Genomic DNA, 18,120 nt, shown 5'->3' on the forward strand with positions numbered 1-18,120 from the left:
TAAAGTCACCTTCACATGTTTTCGAACACTGCAAATCAAATAAACACAACATAACCATAGAAAACACCTAAACTAAAAAAAGAAACAAACATAAACAAATGCAAAATTAAAGAAGCCTTACTTATACAACAACTCAAGCTCAAAATAAACCAATACAAAGGAACACCTTCATACCTATATTAATAAATATATTCAAACATCTGAGCACGCCCTATACATTCCTACACTCCGTTACACAACCCCCTTTAAACGTGTGGTCAGTTACCTCTTTCTTTCTTTGTGAACCTGACGATGACCGAAGAAGGTCGAAACGTTGTTTGCTCCTCTATTAGTGCCTTCTCCACCCATTCCAGCCTTTTTAAATATATAATTTGAGATTTCATGTTCTTGTAAAAATCAATTAAAGAATTAACCACCTTGAATGTAAAGTATGCCTGCATGTGCTAACCTTGCAAAACTGATGAAAGAAGTGAAAAAGGCTGCAATAACTTCTTAACCAAGTAAAATGCAGAGAGATGCTCAAAATGTGATGAAATATTCTGAATTTCATTTGCTTTTACTTTCATGTCTTTATCCCAATTCCAGTTTGTAACATCAGGATCAAAGGTTCCATCAGGTGCAGCCAGGTGGTTAGAGTGTTTGACTTGCAATTTGAAGGTCACAGGATCAAATCCCTGTCATACCAAACATGCTCACCCATTCAGCCTTGGGGGTGTTATAATGTAATGATCGATCCCAATATTCATTGGCAAAATAGTAGTCCAAGATTTAACAGTGGGTGTTGATGACTAGTTGTCTTCTCTCCAGTCTTACACCACTAAATTAGGGTTTGTTTGTTTTGGAATTTTGCACAAAGCTACTCGAGGACTATCTATGCTAGCCGTCCCTAATTTAGCAGTGTAAGACTAGAGGGAAGGCAGCTAGTCATCACCACCCACTGCCAACTCTTGGGCTACTCTTTTACCAACAAATGGTGGGATTGACTATCACATTATAATGCCCCCATGGCTGAAAGGGCGAGTATGTTTGGCGCGACGGGGATGAGAACCCGCAACCCTCAGGTTATGAGTCGCACGCCTTAACACGTTGGTAAAAGAGTAGCCCAAGAGTTAGCAGTGGGTGGTGATGACTAGCTGCCTTCCCTCTAGTCTTACACTGCTAAATTAGGGATGGCTTGCACAGATAGCCCTCGAGTAACTTTGTGCAAAATTCAAAAACAAACAAACAAACAAGAAGCCAACTTTTATTGCATCTTGGACAATACTTTTATGTCCTTCAACTCCATTTATGCTATAGATTGAGGCTGTTATGTCATTAGCCTGTCATTTGCAATCACCAATATTAATGGAATGCTTTATTAAAGTTCCCTTTATTTTTTCAGGAATGACTACACCTGTTATTTATTTTAAGAGGTTTAAAGTCAATCAGTATTTTACAAAGTATAGGATTTTCACCTGATTTTCTCAAATTGGTAAAGGAGAAGCAGACTGAGAATTTCTTTGTTATGTGAGGTGACTATTTGCCATTATGGGAAAATATGGACAACTGTTTAAATTGTCTAATAATTTTTCATCAGTTCTGCTCTCATTGCAGTCTTTCATTTTGGATATCAGTATGTGTGTGTATGTATATATATTGCATTTTTTGGGCATGAAGTAAAATTATTCTTTTAACCCTTTCACCATGTGACACAAATTCATGATCTGGTCTGTGATGCTTTTTGATCAGTCATACGAATTAATTAATTTGGACTAAAAATGTTTTGTAGATTTGTTAATTAGATGATGCTCATGACTATGACATTTACAAAATCTGAAAATTACACCTGCTATGTTTTGAGCATCATAAATGATTGATTGTCATGATTGCTCAACATTTAAGAGTGTTGCATCATCATTATCACTTGTACAATATTTGTCTTTATAATAGTGTGAAGGAACAATTATACTCTTATACATCCCATAAGAACCATGTAGTCTAAATGGCACCCTTAATTTCATAAAATCCATTTTTAATATATTGGCTTTGGGTTTTATATATGATACTCAAGTGTCAGTCAAATCACCCAAGTGTCAGTTGCGATACCCAAAACAGTGAAAACATCTTTTCCATTGAATAATCGTAAGACAACAATAACATTTCCCTCATTTGAAAAAACAGCATCTATAACACTTGGAAAAATTTTAAAATTCATTTTCATATTTAATTTATTTAATTCATATACAGTAAAACTTTGATTAACTGGCACTGTGCCATTAAGGGCAGGCCTTTTCAGTTTGTAACAAATATAAATCTTACAGTAATAGCCACATTGGTATTCCAGAGTAAAAACTGTCTTTAGTCTTTATCAATATATAGGCAGTCAATAAAGTTGACAGTTACTTTTGTCTTCCTGTATGGTACACTGATAAATTTCAAATACATTCAAAGTTTATTGGATCAGCTCCAAACAATGCACTATAATGAAAGTTTTCAAAGATTCAAAATGCAATATTATTATTCCTGTTTGAAACACTAGAATACATAAACTGGTAAATTCCACATTTTGTTTTTGGAGAAGTACTCAAATTGGCTTATTTCAATGTACATGCTTTGTTGGACTTGATAGAATAGTATTACTGTATCATATAAATGGGCTAATGATGCAAGCAGTAATTTGTTGCTTTTATTTCTGACACACTACATTACCTCCTCTCACATAAATAGCCATTATTGTTCAGTTCTGCTCTCTGCATGCAAAAAAAATAAACATGCCTTTCATTGGAAATTATGCATTTAAATGTCTTTCTTGCAAACTTTTGCGTGACTATCCTCCTGCAATGAAAGTGTCACATGCTCTCATTACCCTTGTGATTCCCTCTTTTCAATTCTACTAGACTATCACTTCTTAGTTGGCAGTTGGTGCTAATTTCAAATACTTTAATATTTTTTCCTATCGTTTCATTAATTTATCTTTCCAAGTTTATTATACAATAGTATTACTTGTAACTTGTTGCTTTATTCTGAAGTGAAATTATATTCCTACCAGGTTACAGAACATATTATTTTCTGCCAATACACTTGTGTTTTGTTCATTTTTCATTATTAATTTTCCATTACTACTTTCGAGGTTCTGTGCTCTATTATCAGCACATTACACAGGCTTCAGGTCATGGTACTGTGCTGGAAGATTTTCAGTGTTACATCCATTGGTATTGATCATCCTATGAACTGATCCTCTTCAGGGCTCATCTCGAGTATGGGGCCCATGAATTTGCACTAAGTTCACCAATTTTAGTAATATGAGTTGTTACACTGTTATGGTTTTTGAATACTTCAATTGTTTATGTTATTATCTATCATTAGTTGTGTTCCATAGCATAAGTTTCATTAGATTGGTTCATATTCAAGTTCAGGTTAGCAATTACCTTTAGGTGTATTTTCTACTATTCCATTCATTTAGGCTTGTCATAGTCATTGTTTTTGGATTACCTGTAATTCATCTCATTGATATGTCTATCATAAATTTTATTGTATTGTTTTTCTTCCTATTCACTTGGTTTGTGGGGAACTCTTGAGCTAGGGTCCACACAGATTTATCCCAATATTGTACATAATGTTCACTTAAGTACTTTGTAATATTCTTTGTTACGTATTGCTTAATTTGGTTTTCTAAGTGTTTATTTTTGGTCACTGGTATTTCCATAATTCTATCAACATGTTATTCAGTAAGTAGATTATATATCTTGTTTGATTAGGCTTAATAAGTGCATGTTATATTCAGTTTCACCATGGTTCGTTTTCTGGGTTTATTAATGCTTAAATTGTCCATTCTTCAACCATAACATCTCACCCATATGTTTATTTCATTACACAATTTCTGACCATTACATTTGTTTAATTTATTCTTTATACTTTTTATCTTTCATTTCTTTTTACTTCTTACCATTTATTTTATTTGTGAGGGCTCCTGGGACCCACCCTACCTACTCCTAATACTGCTCATCTTCCTCTTGTGATAGTGGAACCCAATTTCTGATGACCTAGATTTTGTAAATCTTTGTCCACCTTCACAACAAGTGCATTCCAGGCCTCTACTGCAGGATGTGTCAAGGTAGTTTAAGTTAGTTTTTGATGCTTCCTCCTCTTACTCCACTTTTTCTTGTATTTTCCTTCCACCCTTTCCCATTGGGTTTAGATTGTGATTTGATTAGCCTTTTTTTCATTGTGTGCTTGTTCCCATCCTGATGTTTTCACTTGTAACCTGCACCACCCTTTTTAACCTACGTGTCTACCTTGCTATTGGTTGGAGATATTTCGTCTGTCGAGGAATGGGACTATATCTCATATATTTGTCTTCAATTCTCTGCTTTGATTATCTGTTTCTTTTCTTGTCATGATACCATCATTCACCTGTTGCCACCCTTCACTCTTTTATGAGACTGCAACTGGATAAGTTACCTTTTCTTATATACCTCTTCTTTTTCAGGGGCATGTCCCTCTTTTTCTTACTGGATTCCACTCTGTGGAAAGTAGTGTCTGACTAGGTATTCTTTAACCTATAAAATTTGCAGTGTTATCCTCACAATGTAATTGCTCCATAAATATGCCTGTTCCAGACTGTACCACCCATGGACAACATGAGTAAAAAGCAGAGAGAGTTTGATGGCAATACCTGCTATGTGGAGTATTGAATAAATTGGTATGGTCTGCTTTTAAAAATAGTTTCATGATCAACCATTGCAATGCCTCAGGTGTTGACTTTCTCCAGACTCTCCATCACATTTTACTTCCCTTTTTTTCTAGTGGAGTTTTGGAGTCCTTACCACTTTCTAGTTCCAAACTGCTGGGGTGGTGAACCATAGAAGTATCTTCCTGAAGGGTTTAAGTAAAGAAATGCAGAGTATAATGGTGGTGTTCTACTGATGTAGATGACTTGAAATTTTCAATTATAAAGTATACAAAGGCCAAAGGAGTGAGACATCAAATTGCAATTCACTTCTTAGATTTGGATCTCTCATCCTACCTCCATGAGTATGTCAGTTCCCAGTGGCTGGGTTTTGAATTTATAGTAGAACCAATCAACATACAGTCACGTGAAAAAGTTAGGACACCCTATGAAAGCCTGTGTATTTTTGTAACATTTTGGGATACATAGATAGTTAATCTCAAGTTTAACAATGCTGAGAGATTATAGGAATATAACTAAACAATTAAAACTAAAGAAAAGACTTTTCAAGATCTTCTGTAAATGTAAATCTACAAAATTGCATATTCTAACTGAGGAAAAAGTTAGGACACCCCCCACATTTATTCCCACTTAAAATGGCTCAACTCACACACAGGTGTATCACACCACGTGCACATGATTAGAAGATCGTTACTCAGCATTTTGAATGAGGCTTGCCCTATTTAAACCTCAGACATTTAATTTGGTGTGCTCCTGACTGTTGAAGTGAAAGTGAGCACCATGGTGAGAACAAAAGAACTGTCTGAGGCCTTCAGAAAGAAAATTGTAGCAGCTTATGAGTCTGGTAAAGGATTTAAAAAGATCCCAAAAGATTTTGAAATCAGCCATTCCACTGTCCGGAAAATAGTCAACAAGTGGAGGGCTTTCAAAACAACTGCCAACATGTCCAGGTCTGGTCGTCCAAGCAAGTTCACCCTGAGAGCAGACTGCAAGATGCTAAAAGAGGTCCCCAAACATCCTTACATGTCATCACAGGACCTACAGCAGGCTCTGGCTACTGTTGATGTGAAAGTGCATGCCTCTACAATCAGAAAGAGACTGCACAAGTTTAACTTGCATGGGAGGTGTGCAATGAGGAAACCTTTGCTCTCTAAGAGAAACATCAAGGTTTACTTTACTTCATTAAGCATACTTTGAAGTTTCAAATAACATGTAAATAAATACCCTGTTTTAAGTAAAGACAAAATGTTGTTGAATAATTAAAAAATAGAGGTTTTATAATATTTGATATTAAAATTATTATTGCCAACTTTGGTTAATGTAAACTGAAGTTTATTATGAGATACTTTTAAACTTAATAAAATTATGACCTCTGAACTGTAACTTTATGAGCTCGGTATTTTTCTGTTACAACTTCATCAGGATCTATCGATATCCTACAAGTTCTATAATCTAGTTAAAGCTAAATTGTTTTCAATTCAATCATGAGATGGAGAGATAAGCTGAAAGTCTGCACTTGAAAAAAACCTGAGTTATTTAATGAGGTGCTATTCCGCGGATAAAAATTCTAATGACCTTTTCCAACTGTTGATGAATTAACATTGAACTTTCGTTTCACTTTCTTCACAGCTAAAGTTTTCTTGATCTTTACATATAGTTCTTTTGTTGTTGGAACTATATGCCATTTTACAGTATTTTCATCTCTAGTTTCCCTACATTTTTAGTGCAGACGTATGAAAAATACCAGATTTAGGTTCTATTATCATCATTGATTTTAAATCTACATGCACTGCAAGTTATAAGTAATTTGATTTTAAAATATTTCGAACTTGCTTCACAAAACATAAATGTCTTTACAAGTAAAAGAGATAACTTAGAAAAACAGTATTGTATCGCGTATCTCACTTCACGATAGGTGTATCTTCCATTTAAGAAACATTTTAAAATGTTGGGAATGGCAGATGAGAAACGTTTCTTAACAATACATTTTTCAAATTCACTATTCCATTATGAAATTAATGATAGTTACTGGCAATACAATAAACTCTATTATATAAGATATTTATCATATTGACCTTATAGTTTGCTGGTATAAAACTGTCAACATGACTATACAATCTCGTATGCATTGGTTTATGAGATGTTTCTATTTCCAAGCCATGACTAAGTTTGTTAATATTCATATTCCCCACCAACAACAAGTTAACCACAAAAGAAAGGTTTGTAATCTTAAGTAGACAGAAAATTATATCTAAATTTCTATTCTTTCTACTTGTATTTTCTAGTAAATTATTCATAAGCTATCGCTGTGTTTTTATAATAATGTCTACTGATATTAAATTTTTATTATAAATCTTTACTATAAGGAAATTTAGTGTCAATTTTAGGCTTTTATGTTCATTCAGCGACTTAAAATGTAATTTATGGTTTTGTATCTTAAGATATTATACACTGACTTGGAGTATTTTTAAAGTATAATTATAATATATCTACATTATGATACCCACAACAGAAGAAAAACGTTATTAAGTACATTCATTATCAATATAAAAATCAAGGAATTTCTCCAAACATGTCTGTGTCTAAGAAAAATCATAACGAGCCAGGGGATTTTTTTGTGTGGGGGGTCGACTAAGTAACAGTGACTTAAACCCGACCCCAAGTAAACTTTTCCTTGTTACTGTAATGTAAATTTCATGGAATGAATTTAGAAACAAATAAAAGAAACATATATGACTATGAACTCTCATTTATTGATTTTATTCTAAAATATCAAGTTACAAGTAATCTTACAGCACTATACTGAATCACACTACATAGTTCATGTGACAATGAACTTTCATATATTTCTAAATAACATGTTACAAGTAGACATACCGCACTTAGGCCTTTAGCAGTATATCGGATCAAGTACAAAACATATTAACATGAACTCTTTAACACCATAGTACATATAACCATGTACTCTCATTTATTCCAAAACATTTTTGAGAGGAAGTAAGTGACCGCCTAGTGGGTTGATCTAGCCAATACTATAAAGTCACTAGGTCTGAGGTAGATTTAGTAACGGTGAGACAGTAGCTCCTTGTTCCTGGGGAAATCCCGCTCAGTGGTCTACATAATCAAAAATATTCTAATTGAGATGATCAGTACTTTATATTTCTGATTTCCCATTAACCTACACAATTTTGGTATGGCCAGTGGGGGATGCATCCCCCTCTCTGTATCCATCCCTGCAACGAGCTATCAATACTAGAGCAGGAAATAAGACAGGAAATAAAGAACAGCCACAAGAACTGTGTGTGGAATAAGATAAAAAACAATAAGGTGTGTGTGAAGATATGAGAGGCAAGTAATTGACAACAATATCAAATAAAGCATTAAAAAAAGTCCTATAAAACTGGCATACAATTGTGGTGGTACCAATCTGAAAATAAGGAAGTAACCTAGATTGCAACACTTACAGAAACATTTCTCTCATTAGTCATTTAATAAGATGTATGCAAAAACCCTAAAACAATGGACAAAGTAGGTAAATGAACTACTTTTAAGCAAGGCACGTTTTGGTTTTAAGAAAGTTTCTAGTATAACAATAAGAGACAAAATAAGAAATATAAGGGTCAGAACAATGTTTGAAACAGCTGCAATCAGTAAAAATATTGAAAAACAAAGAACTAAATATATTGGCTACACGGTAAGAAAGGAGCCCGACCAGCCAGTAGTACTTGCATATTATGAATGGTAATTGGCATAGTGAGTGAGGCAAGTTGTATATATTTATTATTAAAGGTTATTGTATAGTCGATGCTGTTTTAGCTTCATCAGCATGAAAAGAAATGGAATTCTCTTAGAGTACCTAAAGTTATTCTGGATACGGAACACTGAGACGAAACTACTAAAACTTTTGTGAATTTCGCTTGTAGTTTTGTAAATCTAGATAGAACAACACGCAAGTTTCAGATCTAAGCTACGTTCAAGCATTAAGAATCAGACATTACGTAAGGGTAGAAAACTCATAAATAGAATAACCATTACAATCTGTGTCAGGACAAACAGTGAAGAGAGTCAAGAACAAAGGATAGTCTATTAATCAGTAGACTCAAATAGGCATTGAATTAACGAAACAGTGTAGTTTATTTATTTTTTGTATTTACACATGCAACCACACCTTTCGGTCTCATAACAAGTGCCAATTTTGTCAAGTTTGCACAACAAAATGTAAATTGAACTTTCGAAGCGCCCTTGTTTCACTGGAGTTTGTCTGAGTAATATGTCTTGTGATGTTGAGAGTGGTGAGTTTCCTGACCTACAAATAATGATAGCATAGCAGATAGTATGACTGTAACCGATGGTAGTTTATTATGATAATACACGTGTTTTACTTTTTCTCCATTGTGTGTTTCTTATACAGTGTCTGTAGATTAGTATATACTGTAGCTAACTATACAAAATATGGCCTAGGTTTTGTGAGCCATAGTGGAAGGATATATTCCTGTTACATTTCTTTTGTGATGTTTTTTATTTTGTACAACATGAGCTCGAAGAAATAGTTCCAGGTTGTCACAAACTTACCAGTGTAATTTATACTGAAAATGTTTCGTTTTAATGTAATTGTTATAAGGATGATCTTACTTAGTTCAGTGCTTTGACTTCTGTGGTAGACGGGTTGTATCTGTTGATAAATATAACCTTAAACATTAAGAGCAATTATTTATTTAACATCGACCTGTTACTTGGAAGATCGTTCTGAAGAAGTGGAGAGACTGGGATATCAGATATATTTAAATTATAATAGTTAGGATTGAATGTTGGATACACTTGCTAACTTCTTCATAGATTAGTATTACGATATTAGACCCACTAATTAATTTACGACTAGCAATATAAGGGTAGCGGGTTTGAATTCCTTCACCGAATATGCTCGTCCTGTCTGTAATGGTGGTATTATAATATGACGACCAATCTCGCTAATCGTTTCTAACAAAAGTATACCAAGACTTAGAAGTGGTAAGTGTTGACGAACTGCCTTCCCTCTAGTCGGTTATTGCTAAATTAGGAATGGATTGTGCAGATAGCCATCGTTTCGCTCTGTGTGAAACTCAAATCAAATCTACGCATTCAATTCATCATGCCAAATCTAGGCACTCGGAAAACTTCTAGGTATCTTATATCACTGCCACTAATACTCTAGGTGCAGTATATGACCGTTTCTAATACATGATTAACTTCACAGTTCACAATAGACTTCTGGAACGTAACCCAATAAATAGTCTTTAATTCTCTCCATAGTCTACTTAACATTTGAGTGTACAAATTCTGGAAGACTATGGAAATGATAGAGCGCCTCTAACTATAGAGACTGTTAGAAGAATCAAATGTAGTTTAATTTTCTCTTCTCTGGTATTTATTTATTTCTGACATAATAAGAGTTCTCACCAACATAGTGAATCCCATTATGCCTAATATATATTCGTCTTGGCAAAACAGAGCCACTGTCTGCGATATGGTCATTCTGTACCATTTCTGGTCCACTGTATAATTGTCTTAAGACTGATATCTTTTACATGACTATCTGACAACTGAATGTTGTACCACATCAATTATTTTAGATCTGTCTTTGTTTAACCTTGAATTCTTCTCTGTTGAATTTTATGGTGGTTGTCATTATTATTTTCACTCTATTTATAGTGTTTGCATTCATTGGTAAATGCAAAGTCTTCAGAATAATACATCGACCTTTCCATGTTTCTTTATATCAATTGCATACTCATGAAATTCCTGAAGCCATCTTGTTATCTGACTTTCAGAAATTTACCAGCTTATTTAATGTTACACGAACTGTTCATCAAACATCACGAGCTTCTTTCCATGATGTACAATTTTCCTCTTTTGTAGCATTCATTACCTGTCTTACTTTATGTTGTATTTTATAACATTGTTCCCACCGGCATCTGTATCTCACAGATGAAAATAGCAAATTAAACTTTTGGTTGATCCTACTTCGCAGCCCACAAAGTTTGGGATTTGGAAATCACTTAGGTCCCAAGAAACCAAGAGAATATGAGAAATCTCTGGTGAATTATATGTAATTTTAGCACGAAATATTCACATTATTTCATTACATATCAGTTAACATGCAAATTCTTCATTGCATGAAATATTTATTTACTGCATACAATTATTTATAATTGAAATTATTAGACTAATTGCATACAATCTAACACACTCATGAGATATAAAGGCAATATTTGTACAGGACAGCTTTCCTAGGAGAGCTTGCTCCAAATAATTTTGAAATACACATATGGAAGGTTATGTAGATGAGGCTCTACCTATGTCCTACTATGTTTTTCCAATGTGGATTTCTTATGTATGAGTGTCTGACATTTCACAGTTGCACGATTCCACCCCTTCATGTATTGTATCTTTTGAGAATAAAAATAGATACCGAATCTTCGACATTTAATAAATTTGAGATATGCTTTTATTTGTAACAAAAATCCTTAATTATTGAAATATTTTCAAGAATTATACAGTACATCTATTTTCGCTACTTCCATCGGATCACATCTGCTTAACTTATCCACTATCTGAATTGTTTCACACATAAAACAAATTTACAGTTAGAGATAAAATTTCTATTCTAATTAATCCTAAAAAACTGGATAAGAAAAGTGCACCACTCAAGTTGAATGCTGAAGAGTTTAAGGCATTCCTTTTGTTGATCCTTTTCTGTTGTACCACATTGTACTTTAAGGACTTTGTACATTCATGAGGCTTTAGGCACCATCAGCTTCAAAGGTTATTTTGTAATTGATTTGCTTTCATTACTAAGACAGTTAATAAGGAGCCTACTACATCGATTTTTGTTTAGCATGAACAGATAAACAGAAAAGGAAATCTTAGACTGAACATACTAGTATTCTTATTTGCCTCCGATCTCAGCAACCACTACCACATTTTTTTATCACCAAATGTGAACAAATTTGGTAGATAGCTAGTTTAACAATAGGAATGGTGGAAATCCCCAAATAACAGCCAGTTCTCATCCTTGGTATTCATTATGACTTGATCTTCAAGAATCAGAAATGTAAATACAATAGTTTCTTCAGGTTATGTACTGATTGTTCACAATCATCAGTCCAGCATGACTTGCTTAGTTTTTCGAGTACTTTGTGTTAAATACAAACTTTGTTAAGAAACAATTTTACTAAACAACCAATGTGAGAACACAACCCAAGAAAACACATCTCGTACGCGTTTTATGCTGTTTGCCAATTCTGAAGAGACGAGGTTGAAGTTCTTTTCCCTCAACCAATATAGAATATTTCTTAGTTATTCACATGCACCAAGGGTATTCATATGCTTAATTATGTTATCCGAGTAGAAGAGTACGACTCTACAGGATAGTCTGGATGAAATAAACTCAATTAGCTATTGTGATATAACAGATGCTTGGTTTGTTCCAGATGGTAACACATTAGATTACCACAGCCAAGTTTTGCCGTAATATCAGTTTTCTATATTTCCTTTGCCATCTTGTACTAGCCAGTATTTAATCTTCAGATTCAATTCTAAAAACCACTTTATTCCAGATAAGACATACGAAGAAGAGTCTGTCCATGGTATTGGGTATACATCCTTGTTTGTTCACTCCTGATAGTCTATATGAACATTTGAATATATCCTTCTTATTCACAAGTACAACGGCTGATGTACATAACTCTGTATATCCGTTGTTATTCTTTGTATTTTCTTGAGATTCTCAGACTCTTTTGCAACTGGAAGTCGTCTGGTCAACTATCGTGTTGAGGTTAAACTTCCAGTATACATTATATGAAATATTTCATTTCAATGGCCCAATTGACACGGCTTTTATCAGTAAGCCCACAATAACTCTAATACTACATAGAGATGGTAAGCTCTTTTCATGCAAATAATAAGTAATGATCTTCCCATATTCCTTTACTAAGGTGACTACCCCTGTGTTCGTTATGTAAAAATATAATATACACAGTTTCACATTTTTCAAAATCATATTGCGAATTGACTAGAATTTCAAAATCTGTTGTGTTCATGGCCCTAATGAAGCCATTTCAGACCTACAACTGTTTTACCACCCAATAATCCTACAGAAGTAACTGAAATGTTTGGTTCTAATATGTTCTGTTATTATGGCTGTTCTTAATTTCCGAAAACGTTCAGAACATTTTTTATTTAAACAGGCTAATAAATAAAATAAAACTTCCTTGTTCATTTTTACTCTACATTATATTTAACTGTATCTTATTTATTTGTTAATTATGGCATACTTATGAAAAGAAAGAGTGATGCATAAGACATTCATTTGGCGAAAATAAGAGTATTCTGAAAACGTCACTGTTTAAACTTAAGCGAGCCTGAGAAGCCGTTTTGGTTTACTTTTGATGTTTAAACAACATGTTATACTCAACTCATTACTGAACTTTCATTTCAGTATTATGACATTTTAATTATTTCAAACGAATGTTTTAATGTCTTTATCACTTTATATATATATAACAGGACACTTTATATATATAATAGGATACTTTATTGACTTTTAGTTTTGTCCGCTTGCACATGACAGACACAAGAAGACGGGAACTTGAAGAGTTTCATGAAAGGACATTTTTCTGAGAGGTTTAGATCAAAAGTGATCAAGAGTTGATAGCTGTACCTCTGAATACACCGAGAGTTTTTGCCACAGTCCGCCATGTTCTTGCAGATATTACCTGGAGACCTGTCAAACAGATATCAGTAAATAATTTTCAATAACTTTAGTTATCAATGTACTAAAAATAGAAATACCTGCTCACTGATGATATTTTAATATGTTAATAATTTAAAGGCTACTTGGTTTGGGTTTGTTTTGAACTTCGCGCAAAGCTATTCGAGGGCTATCTGCGCTAGCCGTCCCTAATTTTGCAGTGAAAGACCAGAGGGACGGCAGCTTGTTATCACCACCCACCGCCAACTCTTGGGCTACTTTTTTAGAAACGAATAGTGGGATTGACTGTCACGTTATAACGCCTCCACGGCTGAAAGGGTGAGCATGTTTGGTGCGACGGGGATTCAAACCCGTGACTCTCAGATGACAAGTCGAACGCCTTAACCCACCTGCCCATGCCAGGCCAAAGGTTACTTGAAATATGTGCAATAAAAATAGTGTGATCCCAATTATTTATACAAATATATTATGAATTTTAGTTAAATAATTTGGTTCGGCATGGCCAAGTGGTTAAGACACTCGACTCGTAATCTGAGGGTCACGGGTTTGAGTTCATGTCACATCAAAGATGCTCGATCTTTCAGCCGTGGAGATGTTAATATGTAACCATTAATCCCACTATTCGTTGGTGAAAGAGTAGCCTATGAGTTGGTGGTGGCTGGTGATGACTAGCTGCCTTCACCCTAGTTTTACATTGCTAAATTACGGATGGCTAGGCAGATAGCCCTCGTGTAGCTTTGAGCGAAATGACGAAAACAAACAAATAAATAGTTTATTCGTATTAAATGCATAACATTACAAATTATAATAATCAAACTACACAAATTTATTTCATGCCATTAAAAGATAAACACAATTCATGATGGATCTGTCACAATAAATATTTATTCAGACCCGTCATTGTCGTTCTTCTTGTTGTCGTTAAGTTACGTCAGTAAAAAAAGGCGCAAACGTAAATCTGTACAAATATATTAAAAGGAAACAAAAGTTTATTGTACACAATATATAGTTAAAAGTGATGCAATTTTCAACCTCAAAATAGAATAAAACATTTAATATCATAGTATTATTGTCGTTAGCTAACAACAGACCTATTAATGTAAAATCAGCCGTTGCACTTATGGCCATACGTTATTTTACAGATTCTATCAAATACGGTAACATAGAGCTCTTGGAGATGGAGTATACAGATAACAGAAATTATTTCTAAGTTCAAACAAATCCGAGAAAGAATTAAAATTAAACTACAGTATTTTTAGTGAAATAGTTGGTAGTTAGTAATGACAATACATATATACAAATTTAAGTCTAAGTTAAGAATATTAAAGAATATAGTGTACTTATCAGTACAATGGAGAAAAAATAATGAGGAAAAAAAACGCACAAAGTAAACCAATCACAGCACGTATTACAAAGTTAGCTTTGTTGAGGGTGTAACGATCATATACTGCTATTTAGCAGTATTATTATCTCTCTTTTTCTACCGTTCTCAACCTACCTACATAGTTCTGTTGGAATTCTTTGTGGATACTGTTTTGTCTGAACCACAATGAACCATTTTCCACTTGTATCCCGTGCCAGCCCTGGTTGAATCATGCGGTGAATGCTTTTACAGAGCGACTCCTTATGGTATAAATCACTTGCCCACGACCACGGCTGCCGGCTTCGTCTTCCTTTGTCCTGTCTGGTGAAGTTATAGAAGTAGGAAAACGGCTTATTGTTTCTCAGCTCTTCCATGTTGTCAGGCACCTCCACGTACATCCGGCTAATTTCGTCTTCACACTGCCCAACTAGGCTTTCTATTTGATTACTGACCAGAAAGGTACTTTAAGAATAAAGTCTGAAACTCAACATGTATTCATAAGATCTTAAATTTCCACTTAATTTTACACATAACAATTGTAAACATACCGTTAAACAAGAGGATTTCTGTTCAATGGCTTACTCAGTTTTTACCTTATCAAACAATACCGACTAACATGGCGTGGTTGTAGTTTAAACACATCCAATTAATCTTCTTTCATTGAGAGAAAATGTTTGAGAATTTTGAGTTTGGTTTAATTTTCATAGTCTTCTGATCTTCTGTGTTTAATGACAGCGATATGAAACAAAGTTAACTGCATTACGCAACCAAATCATGGCTAAATACATTTCATCAACTCATTCAAGTGAATGTAAAGAATTTTTTTCTTAAGAGGAAAAATTTTGAACTGATCATAGAATAAGTATTGTTTTCCATTGTGAACTTGATATGTTTCGTATCAGATCCCTTTTTATAGCATCTAAATAAAATTACAATGTAGAGATAATCAGCTACAAAATCGTTGGCCCGGCATGACCTGGTGGGTTCAGGCATTCTACTTGTAATCCGAGGGTCGCGGGTTCGAATCGCCGTCACGACAAACATACTCGCCCTTTTAGCCATGGTGGCGTTATAAAGTAAAGGTTAATCTCACTCTTCATTGGGAAAAGAGAAGCCCAAAAGTTGGCGGTGGGTGGTGATGACTAGCTGCCTTCCCTCTACCTTAATACTGCTAAATTAGGAACGGCTAGCGCAGATAACCCTCGTGTAGCTTTGTGCAGTCATATCTCATTATATTCATATAACTGATTAAAATATGAAAATGATAATATATTTTTTGTATTATATCTAATAATGAAGTATCTAAAACTGTTTAAATTCGAATAAATAACACAGGCTTCACGTTATCTTCGATTTATTTTAATAAAATAAAAATGTTCAGCTATGCAAAATACACTACAACTGTAAGTTACGAGTTACTTCTCTTTAAAAGTCCACAAATTGTGGTTTTGAAAAACTTCTACAATGTTTGTTATCTGAATAGTTGATTCTCTACATTACTTGTTTTTCTATAAAATAAAATAAATGTATCATTTCTTAGTCCCTCCCACTAGTACAGGGCTATGTCTACGGATTTACAACGCTAAAATCAGGGGTTCGATTCCCCTGGATGGGCTCAGCAGATAGCCTTATGTGGCTTTGCAATAAAAAAACACAAACACAATCATTTTTTCCGAATTTAGTCATTTCTGTTAATATACGAATATATGGCTGCGGGTGTCAGTTGTCCAGGGGCAGTTTTCCTACGTAGCAGTTGTTCAGGGAGAAATTGCCCGGGGTGACAGTTGTCCTACAACCCTATTGAATAATGGTGAGAGTGATAAAACAAGTGATCCATTTAAATGGCTTTTGCCCCCACCCCATTCGGGGAAACTATAAAGTTTAAAAAATAACTGTTAAGCTATTATTTCAAAAATGAAAGTTGGCTAACAGAAATAATTCTTTTTATCCACAATTCCTGTTGCCTGGAATTAACATTCGTGATTTATAACAAAACTGGGGTTCTAATATGAATCACTAACTGTGAAATGAAGACTTAACCTGAAACTGTGTTGTATTAGGTTCTAAGTATATCAGTCGAGTATAACAGTACTTAAAAAGTCTTGTTTACAGTATAAACATTTAAGTTCAGTATCCCCTATACAAAAACGTAGGACCGGCATGGCCAGGTGGGTAAAGGCGTTCGACTCGAAATCTGAGGGTCGTAGGTTCGAATCCCACTCGCACTAAAGATGTTCGCCATTTTAGATAGCTAGCACAGATAGCCCGCGAGTAACTTTGTCCAAAATTCAAACATAAAAACGTAAGTTCGGTATTTCCAGTATAAACACTTCAGTTCAGTATCCCCTTTCCTGTCATCGACACTTCAGTTCAGTATCCCCTTTCCTGTCATCGACAGTTGTCCAGTATAAACACTTCAGTTCAGTATCCCCTTTCCTGTCATCGACAGTGGCGTATAAAAAAACTAGGATCAAAGAACTTACAGGAAACAAACGGAAGGCCAGAACGATTCTTCAGTTCGAAAATATGTGGGTCAGTTGGTTATATTACTTCAATGATACTATTCCTAGTCACGTTGTCGAAATAAAAATAGTAGAAATAGGACAAGATAAACAATTGCAGAAGTCGGTTGATATTTCTAGAAGCTTATATTCAGTTTAAGAAACGTGATTATTTTACAAGACGAATGTAAAATAAACATAGTATAGTGAAATGTTCTATTTCGTCAAGCCTGAGAAACAAAGGGATTTTCAAAGCCATAAAATCCTAGTATGTTTCTTGGAGCTGTACTCTCCATTAGTACTATAACGTCTTTTACTTACTTGTCTAAAGTAATATATTTTTAAAGTTCAGCATTTACTATAGTTTCCTTCGAAGTCGTTTTCCAAATTACATTTTTTTATATGTTTCACAGTGAAAGTTTTTATACCAATCATGAAAGTTTAGAATAATTCGTTTCAAATAGGTTTCTCCCAAAGCTTACAATTTTGGAACATTTCTGAGACGTAATAATATTTTGACAACCGTCGTCTTAGTACTCTAATCTGGTGTAATAATCTTTTCAAAACTGTCATTCTAGTACATTTCTCAAAACTAACGACCTTTTCACAACTGACATTAAGTTGCATTTCTCAGGAGTAATAACTTTTTGATAAGTGTTATCTTAGCACATTTTTAAGCATCAAAATTCTTCTGAGCCCAACAAACTAATGTATTTCTCAGTAACTTTCTAACCTACAACTCTCCTGAAAAGCTGTGTTAAAGTTATAAGTATTACGTAGTGTTCTACTTTATGTTTAATGTGTAGGGTCATGCTCCAAGCATTTCATTAATATGAAT

General features: G+C 34.2%; 1 protein-coding gene across 1 annotated transcript; it reads right to left on the reverse strand.

Annotated features, from left to right (window-relative positions):
* Positions 1-13,238: 13,238 nt before the first annotated feature.
* Positions 13,239-15,205, reverse strand: LOC143251454 (neurotrophin 1-like). The gene is made up of 2 exons (XM_076502754.1): positions 14,917-15,205; positions 13,239-13,430 (listed from the first exon to the last, which is right to left on the reverse strand). The coding sequence occupies exons 1-2, from the start codon at positions 15,177-15,179 to the stop codon at positions 13,241-13,243; spliced, it is 453 nt and encodes a 150-aa protein (XP_076358869.1). The 5' UTR covers positions 15,180-15,205; the 3' UTR covers positions 13,239-13,240.
* Between the last annotated feature and the right edge of the window lie 2,915 nt (positions 15,206-18,120).

This window comes from Tachypleus tridentatus, chromosome 6 (assembly GCF_004210375.1).
Source record: "Tachypleus tridentatus isolate NWPU-2018 chromosome 6, ASM421037v1, whole genome shotgun sequence".
NCBI classification, from domain to species: Eukaryota; Metazoa; Arthropoda; class Merostomata; order Xiphosura; family Limulidae; genus Tachypleus; species Tachypleus tridentatus.